We start from the raw sequence: 20,540 nt of genomic DNA on the forward strand, positions 1-20,540 counted from the left end.
AGTTAATTTATTTCTTGAGGAAAATGATGGGAAAGTCAACCTGTAAAGAGGACCAGCTGCCACTGTAGTGGAACATTATAGTTGAGAAATATAACATTGGGTTTGTTCTGGGTAAGAATAGGTTGTGGTGTAGAATCAGTTCTTGAAGACAACCAGTGAAGCAGCTGGACAGCCAATTTGTTAGTATATGTACAATATTAACCCGGACAGAGAGAGAGAGTAATTCTATTGTTCAGGTAGTTGAATGCCATTTTGCCCTGTAGTGAGTTGCACTGTATGTTTTGTACAGCGTAACTGCAAGTTCACACTTGGACCAGCAGTGATTCATTTGGTAGTACCCTTATGGATAGCCAATTTTAACTAAAAGCAAAGCCTTTATAATAATTGTGTTGGAATTTTTATCCTAGGAACATGTGGGCTGATTTCATGCACTTAGTTAAGCTAATAAACACAATTCCAGTGCTGTTTAATTCTCGAGTTGGCTTTTGTTCAGTCATGGTAACAATGTATATTGCAAAGGGAGGATAAAATGTTTATTCAGCTTAATTTCTAGTGTAATGTGTCGATTGAAATTGTCGTCATTTTGATTATGGGAATAATACAAGTTCCAGCAGAGTGAAAATAGAAATACCATCTGTGGAAATCTTCACGAATATAGTGACAGGGAGAGCTTAACTCTGACATTTATGGCTGTAATACTTTGCTACAATAGAATGTCTAATGACTGCATGTAAACAATACTTGCTGTTATATTACAATGTGAACTGATGGGCATCTCATACTTTGGCAAATTTTCTGGAATTTACTATTTTATGGAGAGGGTGTTGAAAGGCATACATTGGTGGACATAGGATGAAATGTAAGGGGTAGCAAAATGTTTTTCTGGAGATGTCTATAGTCTAAGATGCAAGACCTTTGTAAAACTCCTGGTTTACCTGCCATAGTTGGGCTTTTATCACTAGTGTGTTATGAGTTTTGAAACCTGATGTGTGGTGAAGCACATAAAAATCTCCTCCTGTGTCATATAGTTGAATTTGAAACTGGACTAATCTCCTGTTACTTTTATCCTGAGAACATAAATTACAAACCAGTTTCTGACAGAGGGTGCCATTTCTCCTGCTTTAACCTTTCCCTTCTACTTCTGAGGGTGCAAAAACTTATGCCAAAGCTTTAACTTCAACTTTTTTTTTTACACGGCATTATGAAATATATTGCTTGATATTGTAGCCTTTCAAAATATTTGACAATCAGAATTTTTCCTTCTTTCAGATGCTTGTTGTTTGTGTTAAAATGCATATTAAAACTTCTAAGATATCTAAACATCTGACTTTACAAGGGTATTCAGAATAGTGTTTTATTAGTGTTGGGGTTTGGAAATACCACCTGATTTTAGTGCAACCGAGAATGTTTTGCTTTCATTACTTTTATAAGGGTTATTCTTTTTCAGGTTCGAAAGAATGATTCATTAAAAAGCTAGTTTGGATGCTGGTTAAGTAGTAGTTACTTAAGTTTATTTTACTTCTACAGTTTAATAACTTTGCCATAGGATGGTGATAAAAGATTAGAAGGTTAAATCCAATCAATTGTTAATCTATCACTTAATAAATTGTAAACACTATCTCCACACAAAAAGATGAAAAATTGTCAGTTTTTTACCACTTTAAGTAGGTGAGAGGGACATATATATTGCTAGACATTTTATCTTATCCAAGACAGACATTCTGCTCTGACAGCAATATCTCTTATAACAGCTTCCAGCATACCAGATCTCGATCTAAAAAGCTTAAAACTCCAGAGGACAACAGAGTATCTGCTATGGTAGCTGGTGTAGAAATCATAGCAACTGAAGCAGCTACTGATGGCTTCAAGGTCACTGAAGAACCTGGAAAAAAAGTGAGACTGGTAAACACAGGAGTGCCTTCTGGGGGAGAAGAAAACAGTAGTAGAATGCAGCTGGATCAACATTTATTGGATAATGTCAAGGTTGCAGGTGAGATAAGGACTGATTATATTTCACATATAAGTTGTAGGCTGTTGATACTCTAATGCCACAAATCAGCGGATGTTAAAGCATAATATTATCCTAAGTAGCATACTAAAATATTTACTTATAAATTTATGCAGAGAAGATCAATATTCGCTTTTTTATTGATATTTTGTATCAGAAATAGTGTGGCCAGCAGGACTAGGGAAGCGATCATCCCCCTTACTCAGCAGTGGTGAGGCCGCACCTCAAGTACTGTGTTCAGTTTTGGGCCCCTCACTATAAGAAGGACATCGAGGTGCTAGAGTGTGTCCAGAGAAGGGCAACGAAGCTGGTGAAGGGTCTAGAGCACAAGTCTTCTGAGGAGCGTCTGAGGGAGCTGGGGTTGTTTAGTCTGGAGAAGAGGAGGCTGAGGGGAGACCTTATCGCTCTCTACAACTACCTGAAAGGAGGTTGTAGCGAGGTGGGGGTCGGTCCCTTCTCCCTAGTAACAAGCGATAGGACAAGAGAAAATGGCCTCAAGCTGCACCAGGGCAGGTTTAGGTTGGATATTAGGAAAAAACTTCTTCACTGAAAGGGTAGTCAGGCATGGGAACAGGCTGGCCAGGGAAGTGGTTGAGTCCCCATCCCTGGAGGTATTTAAAAGACAGGTAGATGTTGTGCTTAGGGATATGGTTTAGCAGTGGATGTGGCAGTGATAGGTTAACGGTTGGACTTGATGATCTTAAGGGTCTTTTCCACCTAAATGATTCTATGATTCAGTAAGAACTGGAAAATGCCAAAATTAATATTCTGAGCTGAGAGTAATATCACCTAAAGTGTTTTAATGAAGTGTTTTTTAAAGGGGCAAAAAGGATGAGGTTTTGTAAATTATATTTCTTCAATAGACCGATACATTTTACAACAAAATTTTTTTGACATGGAAATGATACAGAATATCTTAATACTTATGCAAAGTATACAGAACACATATGCTTGTAATATGCTACATGTATTTACATGAAGAATGCTGCATATGAGAAGTGGTCTATACTTGTGCACAAAAATGCTCTGTTGTGAGACTGCCGATTTCTTGTCACTTCCTGTTGATCTGTCTGACAGTGGAAGTTATAAAGGTCTTGTCAAGCCAAAGATGGTTGGTTTTTTTCCCCATAACTATGTTATACTAATATACTTGGTCTATTCTGGACTTTATTTCTTCTGCTTCACATTTCATTGTAGTTCAGATGTAGTTTCACATACTTGTTCAGAAAGACAAACTGCAATTTTAACTTTAAGTTTGTGAGCAGTCCTGTTTGGTTTCATATTGATACTTGAAATTTACTTGCAAGTGGCATATAGAGAGAATTTCCCTGATTGTGAATATTAATGGTTACGTTAATGGTTATTTGGAGTTGGTAAACACCAGGATTGATCCACATACGGATAACAAAGTGTGTATTCCAATGTGGAGTCTTAGAAATTCCTGCATAGAAATTAGTTGGCTCTCAATCAAAGCCTTTTCAGGTCTGTTCTAATGATCTTTTCTTTAAAGGTGCTATTCCTTTACAGCTTCCCCCAACTTTTAATAGAGATTTGGATTGTTCATGACCACTGAGAAGCTAGTATTAAGTTAGCAGCCATTCTGTGTTCATTGACAAGGGAAGTAAAAGCAGAGAAGAGTGGATTACTGTCCTCTTTCCTTTGTGCTATTAAAGGGTGGTGCCTGGACCTTTGCAGGGAAAAGGACCTTTTTAGATACAATGGTGGAAGCTCCAGCACTCATGTTGGACATGGCCATTTGTTCTGCATCATCTCTGGCTAGTATGTCCATTATGCTCAGTCGAGGCAATACTTTTCATACCCAGAGATTACATTTTGGTTTTGGATGGGCTTTGCATTTCTAAATTTTATATTCATTTGACCTGAAAAGGGAATTTTTCAGAAAAACAAGTTCAGATAACCATTTTAAAGAAAGAATGGGAAGGGACTTTACAGATACCATTTTCTTTAATGTCTTGGATGTGCCGCTGAATCAAAATTCAGTGTGGTGTGTGCCTTAGAGTTCTTCAGGAACATTTTTTTTTTGTTTGACCTCTCTAACCTGTTGTTCTATGTATCCTATGCAAGCATCACCAGACGAAGAATTTTAATAGAGTAAAATCCACACAATTTCACCCTTCAGCATCACTGAAATATAAAATTATGCTAATTGTTGAAATATAAAATTATGCTAATTGCTTTTCATTTTTAGACCGGTGCTGCTGTTTTCAAAATATTCTTGGTATCTAGTTGAAATATATCTTCCTAATTATGAACCATTAGTCTTTGTTTATTTTCATTTTTAAAACAGGCATAATAGGTATAAATGCAGGGTATAAAGTTCAATATACCAACCTTTTATATGTTTTTTTCCAAACAGTCGAAGTGCTTGTGGGCTGTCAGAGTAAACAAGCTACATGAATATTGATTATTTTGAATGACATGAAGACCTGTTGTAATTCAAATACAAAATACCGATTAAATGATTAAAACGGTATTTCACACTCCAAACTCAAAACACTTACATTTAATTTATTCATTGATGAAACCTATACTCCACATTTGTGTATGCCCTTCTACCAAATGCTTTTCTGTATTATTTCTAAATGAGGAACCATGCTTTGAATTTGAATAACTCAGGTTGTTGTGAAATGGAATACAGTAATATAAAATGAGATTTATTAACAAATCATATTCTTGATCTATAGGAAGCGTCCATTCGGACTCGTTTTCAAGCCCGGTTCCTGTACTAGAGAAAACAAAAATGGAAGATGAGGACAGGGCAGATTCCAGTCATCCTCTCTTTACATTTGAAGATTCTGTGGCCTGCATGCCCGCTTCTGATAGCTCTAGAAAAGAAGAGAGTTTGAAATCTCAGAATCAGTCTGTTTCATCCATACCATACTGTAAGTCAGAAGGACATGCTTCTGAAGGAGCAAACCCTGATAAAGAGGAAAATGTCTCGATAGAGGATGATGTCAGCGACCTAGAAAGCTGTGGAAGTAGCTTGGAACATCGAGAAATGGCTGTTGTAAAAAAGGATGAAGAAGATGGCATGGAAACATCCAGTGTATGTGAAGCAAATTACATCATTATAGTAATATATTCCTGATTTAATGAAATGTGAATGAACATGTTTCTAATGAGACCTGATATCCATATTAAAGCACTTAAGAATATGCATGATTTTAATCAGATGCTAATTTGAACATGTTTTGAAGTGTTCAGGCAAGAGTGGGAATTTGGATCTAAAAGCAGAATGTTTCTGGAGCTTGCTTGTTGACATATTTTCCCTCTGATTTTAGATATCTAGTAATTTCACTTTATATCTGTGAATCTGAACTGTCAGCAAGTATTCTCAAGCTATTCCCATGTTCACTGCCTGCCAGTATGAGCAAGGCTATTAGCTTTAATTATTTCTATTGACACGAAATTGAAATTATTAGAGATGAGTGCTGTATTTGGTATCATGTATTTGTGTTTCAAAAAAAATGGCTGTTCTGAATGAGTCTTAAGGAGATTTAACAGTATGCTGGTAAAATGTCAGCAGAATGGGTTGATTCTGAGAGACTTACTAAGGACAGAACATATCAGTGTGGAAGCACATGGTACTTTATTTTTAGACTGATGCCCTTCTCAAATGAAGAAGTGGATGAAGCAAAGCTGAGGAGCATCTCTGCATAGAGTTAGGTGGAACAAAGTTTGCTTTCATTCTATTATATTGTCTCACATAGTTTATGAAATCTTATGGACTTTCTTGCTTTAGTTGAAACTGTTTCTGTAGTATTAAAGTTGGAGAAAGTGAATCTTCAAGACATGGCTGTCACAGGATAATACGACTATGATTTCAGGGTCTGAAACTTGCTATTCTTGGATTTTGGAAATGGCCTCAAACATGTAAAGGAAACACTTGAAGGAAAAGATCCCTCTAATAAAAGGAATATATTTTGAAATTTTTAAATAGTAGGTTTAATAATGTTTTCTCATTGGGATACCTACAAACTTACAGTCTGTCTTTACTCTTGATACTCTGCTATGAAGCGTGGCCAGATTTGACTTTGGGAAGCATAATGAAAAATTAAGCTGTGGTGATAGTCAGAGTAGTTTCTGAGTTGTGAGTTCAATCCCAGTTTGGGAGAGAGCAGGAAATCCACTGCCAGATTGCCAGACTTAGTGGGAAATATATTTTAGAAGCCAAACTAAAATCATGCTGACCCTTTCACAGACATGAGCTGTACACTAATGATTTTTTTGCAATGTTATGAGTTTTAATAATCTTGGCTCCAGCCCTTCCACTGTAATAATAAGGAGTACTATAAACATCTCAGTATTTTAATCATAATGTATTTAGAGATTATCTCTTTCTGTGCCTTTCAGCCATTTATATATGAGGTTTCAGATATTCTCCAGTATAACTGCATACTCTCTCTTTTATTATAAGTGAAGAAGCGTGTTGTACAGATGCAATTAAAAAGTCTGATCTTCTTTCCCTTTTTACTTAGTTGGTAACATTTTCTAGATCATAAATATGTCCTGTGCTTTAACCACATCTTCCTCCCTCTGCTTATCACAGTAAATATGATGTTGTTTTGTAATTTACTTCCTATTTTATAGGAGTAATTTTCAACCCTCAAATCAGTCAAGGAGCATGTGTGTAACCTGCTAGGTTAGATTCAGGGCATTGAAGAGCAGAATGGTCCATAGGAATCATGTGAGACTCTGTCCTTCCCACCCTTCTGCTGGTGTGCTTGCCCTTCCTCTGCTCCTGAACCTCTGGATACCATCAGCAGCTGGTTTACTTTGTTGTTCCCCCACTGGCACTCAAATTTGGTGGTGTGAAAGCTTCACTGCTAGAGTTTGTAGCATTGGCTTTAGTTCTTGAAACTTGGGTAACTTCAAGCTGAATGTACGTAAGGGTGCTTGAGGGAGGAAAGAATTTCCTCGTATCCCAAATCAACATGTTAACCGCATATAGAATCATAGAATCATAGAATCGTTAAGGTTGGAAAAGACCCTTGAGATCATTTAGTCCAACCGTTAACCTATCACTGCCAAGTCCACCACTAAACCATGTCCTTGAACACCACGTCTACCCTTCCTTTAAATACCTCCAGGGATGGAGACTCAACCACTTCCCTGGGCAGCCTCTTCCAGTGCCTGACTACCCTTTCAGTGAAGAAGTTTTTTCCTAATATCCAACCTAAACCTGCCCTGGTGCAGCTTGAGGCCATTTTCTCTTGTCCTATCGCTTGTTACTAGGGAGAAGGGACCGACCCCCACCTCGCTACAACCTCCTTTCAGGTAGTTGTAGAGAGCGATAAGGTCTCCCCTCAGCCTCCTCTTCTCCAGACTAAACAACCCCAGCTCCCTCAGATGCTCCTCAGAAGACTTGTGCTCTAGACCCTTCACCAGCTTCGTTGCCCTTCTCTGGACACACTCTAGCACCTCGATGTCCTTCTTATAGTGAGGGGCCCAAAACTGAACACAGTACTTGAGGTGCGGCCTCACCAGTGCCGAGTACAGGGGCACTATCACCTCCCTGCTCCTGATGGCCACACTATTCCTGATACAAGCCAGGATGCCATTGGCCCTCTTGACCACCTGGGCACACTGCTGGCTCATGTTCAGGCGGCTGTCAACCAACACTCCCAGGAACTCTTATCAGGGCTCTTAATTTCTTATCTGAACTCCAGATCATTTTTTTACTTCCTCAGGAATTTTGCAGTCTTTCACAAATGAAGTTAGTGGGTTTCTACCTCATTTTCCCAGCTGCTGTTAGTGGCTGTATTTTACTTCTGGTTCTGAGAATTGTTTGGGCTGTTCTTCCTCTCAGACATCACTGGAGCAAACCAGTATTTATGGTCTGTAGTTTAGGAAAGGCTGCAGTAACTTATACCTCAAACCATTTGCATTTGACAAAGATTGCTCTTTTTTAATTAGAGTATATATTCTGAATTAGAGACAAATGTTTTATGGGTACACTAAAGGTGCTTCAAGTACCCTGATAGTATTTACAGAATTGACATCTGTGCTCGTTTACAGAAGAATGTTTTTGTTCATCAGAATTAACTTTACAGAATTACATACTAAATTAGTTGTGTTTTTTCCTTTTCAGTCTGTGGAAGCTGAAAGAAGGAACATATCTAAGAGTTGGCGTCATCCACTAAATAAACCCCCAGCTAGATCTCCAATGACTTTGGTTAAACAGCAAGCAACTAGTGATGAAGGTTAGTGTACTATTTAATACATTTTTCTTTATGAGACCATATATATATAGGCATTTGCAAAAACGACTAAGATGAAATAATTTCTTCCTGCATGGGAAATGTAAACAGTGAGGCCTCTGAATCCACAGACAGGTCATGTACTTTTTGCCTGTTTTCACTCAAATTCTTCTGAAAACATTGGATCTGTCTTTGCAAAAAGCTCTGAAAAATAAGACGTCATTTAAAACAAGTATATTCATTGATCAAATATTCCTTATTAGAACTCAACAGCAGTTGCTTTTGAGAACAAATTTTTAATTGTGTAAACATAGATAGAAGTGACATAAGAATCCTTTGAATATGAATCTTAGGTGTAAGCCATAGTCCCCTATACTGCTTTAAAGCTACTTTTTCCTTGTTGACTGTTTTTTGATAGACATTGGACATTTGGGAGTCAGTGTCTTAAGATACTATAGTTCTCATTCAAGAAAAAGGCTACAGACTTCTGGGTGTCATCAAAAGCTTACCAAGAGTCTTTACAAATGTCTTGATTTCCAGGCTTTTGCTTAATTTCATATGCAAAGAATGAACATCTCTTTCCTTGTAGTTTTGGTAAATCAGTTTTACTCTATTGGCTTAAAATAGTAATTTAAAAGCTGATTTTGATGCATCATCTACATATTTCATATCTATATATACTTCTAACTGTATCTAAGTAGTGTGCAGGTTTGCAAGTAGTGAATAGTGTGCAAGATGTGAAAACTGAGTACCATATTTTCACAAACATAAAAAGAGGTGGAAAAACATAGTTCTGTTTTTAGACATAATGAAAATAACCTTTGTGTATTAGAAGGCAGCAAAAGGTCTCCTCTATTTCCCCAGCTGAACAATTCTTGAGAAATTTTCTTAGAGCAGTTTTCTGCTTACTTTTAAGTGGCACAGAGCAACTGGAAGCAGGGTAAATGGCCTTCCTGGGAATGCGTAAGACTGGGCTTCTGATTGGGCATTTAGGTACTTTAAGTAATTTTTTTAAATTTTATTTTAATGCTGAGTAGTGACCACAAAATTCCATTGTTTAACTTAATTGCATAAATAAGAAGCGTAATGTTAGGCAATCATTTTGAGTATGCTTCTCCAGATCTTCATTATTGTATATAACAATATACATGTTATTGTATACTTTATGATACCTTCAGGCACTTCAAGCGATAGAGTGAAGTAGAAATAAGAAAAAGAAGCATATCCATAAATAAAGATGATAAATGACAGTGATATATAGAACAGAGTTCTGTACAAAACAAATAAGTAAATAATTCTGCAGCCATGAAATTTAGTGCTCTGTAACTAGATACCACAGTGATCAAAAACATTAAAACAATACTCAGAACTGCTCAGATGCTCTTTTTGGGAGCTTACCTGAGTTCTTTAACTTCAGAGAGCCAGCATCTTGTGCAGACAGGCTACAAAAGCTCAGAAATTTACCCAGGATAGGGATTTGCTTCTCTGAAGTAAAATCTGCATTACCTAGCAATCACATATACAGCCAGCCAAAGTTGATGAATAAAGCTACTTTATTTACTTTCAAACGTGGCTTGTGAAGCTAATTGAACTGTACATCAAAACTATCCATCAAAATGGAGAACAAATACATTTAGTTTTCATATTGCCTTAGCATTTTAGTTCTGTAATGCACAAGTTTTTCAGGTGCTGTTCTCCAGAATCTCTTCAGTTAACAGAACTGGAGATTGGTCCTCACACTCCCTTACACACTTTCTTACCCTGTGTAGTGCAGAATGGAGCTGGTATCATGTCTGTGGCTACAGATCTGATTCCAGCATTGCTGTATGCTTCAGTATTTACCTGCCCTTTGTATCTGCATTTTGCTTGGAGCTCTTATTTTATACTTGAAGTGGTATCAGAGTCTTGCTGGGCTTCCTGATCTTTTTTTTCCCCTCAATTATTACCTCTAGTCAACAGTAGCTGTTTCTTACAGCTACAGATAAACTTTCTTGACTTCAGAGAGAGACCGCATGCCTGTTAATTGATTCTTCTTGTAACTAAGGAATATTATGCTTTCAGTTAGCACCAATTTAGTCATTGTTGAGCTGGGTGCTATAATTTTAACTGGTCCCGCATCAATACTTCTCCCTCCTTGTTCCAAGCCTAAAGTCATTGATATGTATCTTCTGTCTCACTAGTTGGGAAAGCCATACTCTCTCTCTTTTTTTATCTGAGACGCAGTTTTGCCAGGCATGACACTTCAATTAGCTGTTAAGCATCTTTCTGAAAATTAGAGACAGCTTAGGCCTGTGATCAGTATCATGTATGGATATGTTTGGATACCTTGAGGGCTAGACAAAGCATATTTCAGAAAGTGTTATGGTAATTTACACAAAAAGGATGATATTAATATTAAGATTCATCTAGTAAAGTAATTAAAGATTTAAATATGTGGTAGGTTGCAGTGAAATTGCTCTTTTTTAATTAGAGATTATATTACTTTTGCCTGCTGATGCTTTTTCAATGTTATAGTTAAAACACAGTGTAAAATTCCTACTTAAGCATGGATTGTGTATGATACAATCTGGCTGGATGACAATGTGATGACACTGCTTTGTTAATCTCAAGGGTTCTGCTCTTTGTTTGCCATCTTATCCAGTAGTTTGTCGGCTTCCTGGTGTCTTAATTTTATGTGAAAATAGCAGCATCCCAACAAGAATTCATATACCTTCCAGTCTTTCCTCTTCACATGATGATTGTCCTTCTGGTAGATAAGGGTGTATTTTTGTTAGGAAAGAAAATGTTGTCTTAGAATCATTTCAAGTAGCTATTAAGCACGTGTCTGCTTATTGATTGAAGGAAGTAATTAAGAGTTTTATTGGACATGACAGTTACTGGTATTTCCTAGCCTGAACTGGAATTTTATTATTTTCATGCGTCTGTTTCTCATTGTGATCTGATTTATCAGTATGCTTTTGTGAGAACACCAGAAGAGAAACAATGGATTTTGGGTGAGCAGAACGTTTACATCCAAGACAGAGACTGACAAACTCCTGAGGGAGGCTGGCAAACTGAAGCACTGAAGCCTCATTAGCTTTCCTGGTGCATGCTGACATGCAAGTTAAAGATCTGTGGCTAGATGAATGCCAGTCAAAGGAGATTTTTCTGATCATGTTCAAGAATGTTTGTGGTCAGGTATCAGGGGAGTAATCAGTATCAATGTACTAATGACTATGTTTGTCTTTATGAAGGTGCTTCATCCATATTCTGGAGTTACCAGAAATGTAATTCAGCATGCATACTTACTCAGTTCTTGTTCTCTGTGGGTTTTTTTGGATAAAAATTATGCCGGTACTGGCTATGATACTACAGTCTCTTGGTACTGTAATTTTTGAGTTCATCTATTCCTTTACAAGGAGGATTTGTGTATTGATGCATTAGTTTATATTTTAATTTATCTGGGTCCAGTAAAATCATAAATGTAGACAAAATGGAGGAAGAAGATGATATGGGCTAGTGCTGTTATGAAAAATTAAGAAATTGGGGCTTTATAGTTCATCTGCAAATCGTGTCACTTTCCACAAGTTGGATAGTCTGTAGCCATTTCTAATACAGATAATTTATATTCAAATTAATATATTTGAAGTCCTTCAGATACTGTGGTTCTGTTAGGAAGTTTCTGTGAACAGAGGTGATCAGAGGCTGTTAATAATATGCATGCAGCATTCTTTGGCACTGTCCACCATTTCAGAATCATAATTTTGCAAATAGAATACTATCATATTCGACAGCATGCTTAAATCATAGCACAGACTTTCTGGATTCACTATTAATACAGAGTCCTTTGGCAGAAATTAATTTTTTTGCACAGTATCACTTGGACATTGAGTTTTGTGTTTTCTTTTTATCACTGCATATGCTTCTTTATGTGTATATTTCTTTATCATCTGAATGTTTCTTCTACAGAAAAATGATTGAGTTAATTGTTTCTTTGTGGTCTATTGGTGTTAAATTTTTTTTTACTCTCCCTGAAGCCTTTCCCTATGTATGTCTGACTTCTGATTCTCCCTTATTATGATTGTTTTTGTGGAATTAATGCCTAGAGGACTGAGCAATGAGAAATACTGGGGACTGGGGAATCAATCCCAGAAATTATAGCTCAGGCCACCAGTTTAGAAAAATAAGTGCAGCAGTACAGTGTGAGCTGTATGTCACATTCAAAATACTAATAATTTTTATGTAATGAACCTTGGTCTTATGCTCAATGCGGTATATTAGCTTGTGGTAATATTATTCTTTTGTATTTAATGCAGTTATATTTCTGCTCACTTAAGCAATAAAAAAGCAAATTCAGCAGAAGGAGCAAGCATACTGACTTTGGATGCACATTGATTGGTCCCAGAGATTTCTTTCCAGCAATATTTGGGCACGCAACATTAGAAACTGTTTTTAGATTGAAGTTGACTAAAATTTCCCATTGCCCTAAATGATATAATGATAGTGTATAGATTGAATTCAGTATGGGTTTCTTTGTATACAGTTTTTAGTGTTTTAAATATGATTCGGAAGTTCAAAGTCATTTTGCTTTTGTTACTTTGTAAGATAAGGAAACAGAAAGAGAAAACTGTTGTGAATGGAAAGAGTGGCTTGGACAAGAGCTTGATTAGTGAAAATTGCTAGTTTTACAGCTGTAGTTTTCTTTCTGCTGTGACATAAAATAAAGCTTCTTCGGTTTTTATGTTCCCTCTCAGCATCCTGTGAGATGTGCTTAATCTGATACTAGTACTCAAGCCATATAAGGCATGTTCAGTAATGTCATAAATAGGTTAGACATGCTGAAATAGGGGAAAGTAACACTTGTGGATGCAATTATGATTCTTTTGCTTCAGAGCTTAAAATGCCAGATTCTGCTTGAAGATTCTTACTTATTTTTGCAAGAAATGTTAACTCTTTTTTTCTGGTGTTACTTAGGAGGTAGAAAAGAATTCGTTAACCAATTGATAGAGGCATGTTTATTTTTGCCACATTAGTATTACAATTTGCAGTATTGCTTTCAATCCGATACTGTATTGATCTGGTTTTTGAGTAGAGTTTTATTTCTTTAAAAGTACTTCACTCTTGTGTGAGTATGAGTTAATCAAGTACAGAATTTGAATTTTTCATACTTCATCATCTAGCATTGGAAGAGACGAGCACTATCTACCACTTGCAACGGTATCACTATGCTAGAAAAATGTGTGTTCTCTCCTTTCCTCTGGTACTGGCATCGCTTCTGTTTAAATTCAATTTTCAAGATTTGATTACTGTAATTAATAAAAATTTCTAGCACTTATGTAGCATGTGGTATCCTGAAGACCCACTGTCCTGGTTTCAGCTGGGATAGAGTTAATTTTCTTCTTGGTAGCCGGTATGGGGCTGTGTTTTGGGTTTAGGATGAGAACAATGTTGATGATACACTGATGCTTTGGTTCTTGCTAAGTAGTGCTAAGTAGTTGCTAAGTGGTGCTCACACTGGTCAAGGACTTTTCCGCTTCCCCTGCTCTGCCAGGTGCACGAGAAGCTGGGAGGGGGCACAGCCAGGACGGCTGACCCCGACCGGCCAAGGGGCTATTCCATACCACATGACGTCATGCTCAGTATATGAGCGGGGGTGGGGGTGGGGCAACAATCGCTGCTTGGGGGGACATGCTGGGCATCTGTGGGCAGGTGGTGAGCAACTGTACAGTGTACCGCTTGCTTTGTATTACTATTGTACTATGATTACTTGTTTTTATTATTATTGCTATTATTACTATTACTACTGTTCTATTTTTATTTTTCTTTAGTTATTAAACTGTTCTTATCTCAACCCACAAGTTTTCCCCTTTTGCCCTTCCGATTCTCTCCCCCATCCCACCGGTGGGGGAGTGAGTGAGCGGCTGCGTGGTGCTTAGTTGCTGGCTGGGGTTAAACCAGGACACCCACTTTACAAAATTGAGGTAGAATCTTTAGTAGGTGTTTAGGAAGGGGAGGTGTTGAAAGGTCAAATATAAGCTTTTCCTGAGAGTCCAGTACTCTTTTCAACCTTGTGGGCTAGCAGCTGATCTCTAGAAATGGCAAGAACTGACAAGTCTGATTAGTGCCACTAGCAGCTTTTGTCCCTTGACATCTTTTACAGGCAGCGCTTATCTGCCTTTGAGTGGACACCTACAAATGCCAGGATCTAAGAGTAGACATTATTTTGATTCAAGAGGGAAATACAAACCAGTTCCTCTAACATTTATGCCTCATTTGCTGGACAGTGGTATATGTAGTGATCATTAAGACTCATTGTCCTCTAGATGAACCTTACAACTCTAATTGTGCAGCTTTCTTAGCCTTAAAGTATAATATTTTACCTCTTAAAGGAGTGGATAGAACTGCAGTCTTAGCTGCAGAGGCATGTATAGTTTCTCATTATCAAGTGTGCCAAAATGAAAATGGATTTCCTCCTGCATTAGTGCAGCCTCTCAATAGCCTTCTCAAGGGTAGCTATGGAGTCAGTAGGTGAACTGGGTATGACGTTTCCCAATGAGACAGATATCTCTTCTGTAAGGTTATCTTCTGGAGTTGAGCTTCTGTTTCTGTAATTATGGTCCAAAGAGAAACACAGAAAAGGTATGACTTGCATTTAACAAGGGTTAGTTCCCTGAGGTATTGGTACAGAGGATTGCCTAATAAATGATCCTAGTTCCAAGATATCATAGTAGTAATTTTTTTTTCCAAATTAAAAAAAATCTAGCCCATAGAGTTATCATTGCCTTTGTCAAAATCTGAAGCTGCTTTGTAAACCATCAGTGTTGGAAGTAACTTGATTTTAATGCCAATGGGGTTTTACTAAGTGCTTTTTCTTGGCTGAGAGGTGTGTGTAATATATATTTTTTTAAATGTAAAAAATAATTACACTTAAGAAATTGATTCTTGGAGGGAGTTTGAATGCAATTGTTGTCTAGTATATGGAGTGTTTATAGGATATTTGTTTTAGTGATCTGTGCAGGGACCGTGGCCTGAAGCTATTAATTTATAATTCCAATTCAGGCATTGATTTGTCGTGTGAATTTGGACCTGTGATTGAGTCTTTCTGTTTTGCATCTTCCATACTTAATTTATGAAGATAAGTAACTACCCGAGGCCTTGGTTCAGTGGAGAACTTCAGCACAATCTTAACTGTAAGCATTCAAGTAACCTGGTTCCTCAAAATTTCACCTGTGTTTTGCCCAGAGGCACTTATGCTGGAATGTTATATTGACATAGGTTAGATTTGTGCTGCCTGAGAGATATAAAATAACTATAAAATATTTTTTTCGCCACTTGGTACTCGTTTTTGTTTCTAGAGTAGCATAAAATGAGAGCATGTTGGTGAATCTGCTCGGTAATATTTCTAAAACACTCTAATATCTTTAAGTACTTGGATATTTATTTGACTGTATAGTACTCAGCGGTATGGTCAATGAAGATACATTTTAATTTCTAGAATAAGGAAGAAGTACCAAATAATTCTGTCATATCTCAGTGGCCCTTTTTATTAGTAGGCAAGAGATGCCTGATGATTGGGAGAAAGTTTTCTGTATTTTTTTTTGGTACGGATGCACATACTGTCAAGGAGGTTGGACAAGTTTTGTAGACTGTTTTAGAAAATAGTCAGAATTAGATTGTGTGCTAGCTTAGAAAAGTCTTAGAAGGCAGAAGGAAAATTGGGGAGAAAAAGCCTACTAGGCTAATGCTTTTACACTGATAATATAATGCATGTTCGTTAACTCCAATGGGTAATTGACAAAGGTAGGGACCACTCCAGTGTTGATTTTCAGGGGTCATCCCTTAAGTTTCCAGAGGTTCATGAGATACTAATTTTAAATAAAGAGGAAGAATTAAGTAAAATAATGATTTTGTCTTTTATGTAGAGAAGCATATAGATTTCATTGAATCCTTTATGATACACTAATTTTACATTGTATTGACATCGTATGTATAAAATACTGGGATAAAGAGATACATGATCAGACCTTCAGGTTTAAGTAATCCTTAATTATGTGAAATAAATGTAAATTGAAATACGTATTTCACATTTGGAGTTGGGTAGCTTAAATGAGCTTTGGTAAGCTCTTGAAACTAGATGGCAAACTATGGTGTTTCATTAGTAAATCAGTAAGCATGTGTGTGGATGGCAATAGAAGTTCCTAAAAATTCCAATCTAATTTTAGCTATTGATCAAATCTTCTGGCTGGTAAGTACAGTGACTGCAAGCAAATTGAACTGGAATGCAAAGTAAAAATTTTGTTCATTAAAAATTGTAAAAAATTACGTGGGGGAATGGAATGGAGAAAGCAGCTGGTAATAAGCCTTTTACAGCTTTTCAAGAGAGCAGATATCCGCCAGTCTTCAGCTTGTAGTCTGTTGTAATGGTTTTGCGCTGACAGCTACATTTTTTGCTCATAGGCTATGCAGTAAATTCCAGCAGGTTTTCTTTTGTTTCTGTTTTGATCTTGATGAGGTGCCTCTTTGAACTAAATTATAAATACAGTGGATATTCTTTAAACTTACACAGTGTAAAGACAGGTGAAATTACTGGAATTGCTATAATGTACATATATATAAAAATGGGAATTATAACACAAATATGCTATATGTGTTTCCTGTCTGTACTTCTTACAGATATAAGAAATCTCCCTTTCTGTGGCCTCATGTCCACATTTTAAATACAGCTGCTTAACTAGTGGGTCGCCTTTGAGCTTGGCCTTTAGACATGATAAGTATCTGTACTTCTGGAGTCACTAGGTAATTCATGTTTTTTAGTATCAGTAAGAATTTGTTGCTTGTGCTTCAGCTCAGGTAGCCAGAATTAGTAGACATCTTTGACAATTTGAGCCTTAACTATTAGGACTCATTTCTTCATTCCATATTCACAAAAAGTTCTGCAGCTGTTTAGGGAATTCAGTGGATAAAAGATTAATTTTTACCCCTTATATTTATTTGGTACTTTTATGGTCCACTGTTTGAAGTAGATAATGATTTTGTTGCAAGAATTAGTAAGCAAACAAAAATGGTAGTTTTAAAAATGTCAGTGTTATAGTCCTGTAAGGCTGGTTTTACAGATTATGTAAATGTAAACTGATTCTCTATGCCATGAGTCCTCAGACCTTTCTGAAAGTTAGTTTATCAGCAACATAGCAATGTAAATCAAATACATTTTAGTTATTTTGCCATTTGTTAGAGGAAAAAGTTGGGGTCCAGTACAGTCTGACAGGGTCCTTTTAGATATTCCACATGTGGAAAATTCAGTGCCTAATAGAAAATTTACTTACTTGAAGTCAGTTCAAGTTACAGGGGATTTTGATTTAGAAGAGTGATACAGTGTGCACTCAAATCACAACACAAGTACAAGCTACGTGTAGGAGAGTATTTCAATTGCAATATATAGTTCAGTCATAATACAACGTGAATTTCGTTACTGGTGTCTAATAATATGCTCATTGTCACAACACTGGGTGTTTCCAGTCTCTGGGAAGGAATATGTAGGTTGCAACTGGTTCAGGCCCCTTGTTTTCTTTGTTCATTTGGGTTTTGCCATGGGAGCAAGCACTTTCATAATACTTTCTTCTTGTGAGTCACCTGAAACATCACCCTGAGAACGATCAGTATCAAACCAGATATCTCTTGATCATTCATTGTCCTTGGTATATGTGATGGCTATCACTTGAATGAGGTCTATTTCAATAGACCGTAGTAAATGATCCCTACGTGTACGGGCATCACATACGATTTGAGGCTGCAACTTTGAGTCTTAAGAACTTATTTTGATTCTCTGTGTATATTACTTATGCATTATGTTATCTTCTGTAACTGTTTCTTTTTCTTATTTTAGCATGCTATGTGTTCATTCCTCCTCTTCTAACTTCTGCACTACTACTCACAAGTAAATACCCAGCAACCTGTGAAGCCCTGCTTTTCGCTCCTTTCTTCAACTTGTCCTTTCAATTTTTCAAATTCATCCTAAATATCAGTAGGATCAGTGCTTTGTTCTGCTGCCCCTGAAAAATCCTGGTTATGGTTTTCCCATCCCTGCTTTTCAAAGTTACTGGTGAAATTTTTCCAGCCATTGCTAGTATTTATAATACTTCTATATTCTCTTTTAAATGGTAGTGGTCCTGTCTGCAGCCAGTATTATTACTACCTGTTCTTAATCACAATGCAGGTTTTCTCTACTAGGTTCTTATTTGTGACTTACACCAAATCAGAAAGCATGGTTTTGCCAAAGTAATCATTACTGCTTTAATGAGTATTGCTGACCCTCAGGAATATCCTGCTGACTGTGCCAGTCAAAGTCAGAGTATAATACACTCTGACCAGGTTCTTTTAGATATTCCATGTGTGGAGGGTTTAATGAATAACACAAAATTTTCTTATTTGAAATTAGTTGAAGTTGCATGGGATTTCGATTTAGCAGAGTGATACAGCAGTGCACTTAAATCACAGTGAAAGTACAAATTATGTTTAGCAGAGTGTAGCAATTGTAATATATAGTTCAATCACAATGCAAGTACAAATTACATTTAGCAAAGTGTAGCAATTGCAATACACAGTTCAATCACAAAACTAACGTGAATTTCATTATGGAACTCTAATGGTATGCTCAGGAAAAATCTGAGTAGCCCAATATCTAAATACGTCTTTCAATTCTGTCAAATTTTCTTTTTAAAAATTTTTTTAACTCTGAATTTTTCTGACCTTTCAAAACATTTCAAGATCTGCTACAACTGACGTGTTACACTGTTTTGATATTTTACTTTTTTTAATAAAGCACCACATTAGTTTCTTTTGTGAGCTAAACCTCATCTAATCCAGGAGCTCTTAGGCTTAACCTCTAGAGCTCTCATTCAGCATAGCTATCTTTACATGCAATTTTTATGAGAACTGAGGTATTAATTGATAATTCAGCAATTAGACTCTCTAATAAAAAATGTGTACATACTTTACAGTACTGTTACTGTACAGTACCATACCAGAAATTAAATTTCTTGTACAGTAAAAGAAAGTAAAAAGTTTACATTTTCATATTTTGCTATGAAATCTATGGATTTCATTACTGAAAAAACGAAACACAATTTCTGAAACTGAGTTTGCTGATATACTGCAGGAACAGTAAAGTTTTGAAGTTGCAAGTCTTTTTCCCTGACTGACTTTTTTTTTATTATTATTATTATTATTATTTCCTCCAGGACATTTGAAACTATAGATAATGCCTCCCAGGGCTGAGATTATGCTCAACTACCTGAAAAATAACAGATGCTGCTATGCTCTTCATAGCAGAGAATGCTTCTGTACAAAGCCAGGAAACATCAGCGGAACATAACCCCAAGCAGCAAAATCATTGTTGAGATTGGCAAAAGCAAATTGTACTGTATTAGTGTCTATGGCTTTTCACATCTGCTGGGTTAAATCAGCAAATACTGGCAACAGCCCATTCTGCAAATGGCCCAAATGTTTTCCGTCTGAGAATTTGAGTTTAACTTAGTAAGCAAAAACCGTTCAAAGCAATAGTATTGAGTGTTGGAACAAGTTTGCCACAAGCTATTAAACCAGTAACATTTGTGAAAGCATTTATTTCATTCACTTACCCACTTGGAAAGCAGCGCAGTAACTGTTTAGAAGTACTTTGTTATAGAAGGAATTTCCTTTGTACCAAAACAGATTCTGGGCTATAATTTTCTTTTTGTCTACACAGTTTGTTTTAATGAATTGTTTCAGTTTTCTTAAATATGTAAAGGGATATAAATGCATATAATTGCATTAATGAGAACTGGTATATGCAAAATTACATTACAGAGACTAATTAATCCTATCTAAATATTCTTTTCAGAAACATACAAATTATCATACAAATACGATAGCAGGAACTAGTATGGAGTTCGGCATTGCTAATCACCTGATAGTATCAGTACCACTATGGCTGAATTATTATATGATACAGTAAGGTTTATAACAACGGTTATGCATTTAAAGTCATTAATTGGCTCATCAAGGGTTTTTGCTTTTCTTTTGGAAAAAAGAGCACTTGCTCTATCCCCTCTAGGAAACAAAACATTTAACCTCATTATGAATTGTATCTAGTAAAGTAATATTACAACAAAGCATTATACTTGCAGTGAAGTAAAAATGCCCTGGTGGTTCATGGAGAATCGCGATCTGTGACTACTGTTAGGGGTGGCAGTAAGGAGGTGTTTTTAAATACATAGGAATATCCTGCATTACATCGGCCTGTTAATACTTTTTTGGGAGTTGGTATTGATCCATTGATCCATTTTAGACTTCAG

The 20,540-nt window shown here is 36.6% G+C and overlaps 1 protein-coding gene across 1 annotated transcript in view; it reads left to right on the forward strand.

Annotated features, from left to right (window-relative positions):
- KDM4C (lysine demethylase 4C) overlaps positions 1-20,540 on the forward strand; it is a gene marked incomplete at its 3' end in the record, with an annotated part of 291,227 nt that overhangs the window by 155,632 nt on the left and 115,055 nt on the right. The window contains exons 10-12 of the mRNA XM_082335703.1: positions 1,752-1,990; positions 4,714-5,075; positions 8,121-8,232. Coding sequence (XP_082191829.1) covers positions 1,752-1,990; positions 4,714-5,075; positions 8,121-8,232 — 713 coding nt within the window. The remainder of the gene's footprint in view (positions 1-1,751; positions 1,991-4,713; positions 5,076-8,120; positions 8,233-20,540) is intronic.

The sequence above is a fragment of the Platalea leucorodia genome, assembly GCF_965183815.1.
Source record: "Platalea leucorodia genome assembly, chromosome: Z".
Lineage (NCBI taxonomy): Eukaryota > Metazoa > Chordata > Aves > Pelecaniformes > Threskiornithidae > Platalea > Platalea leucorodia.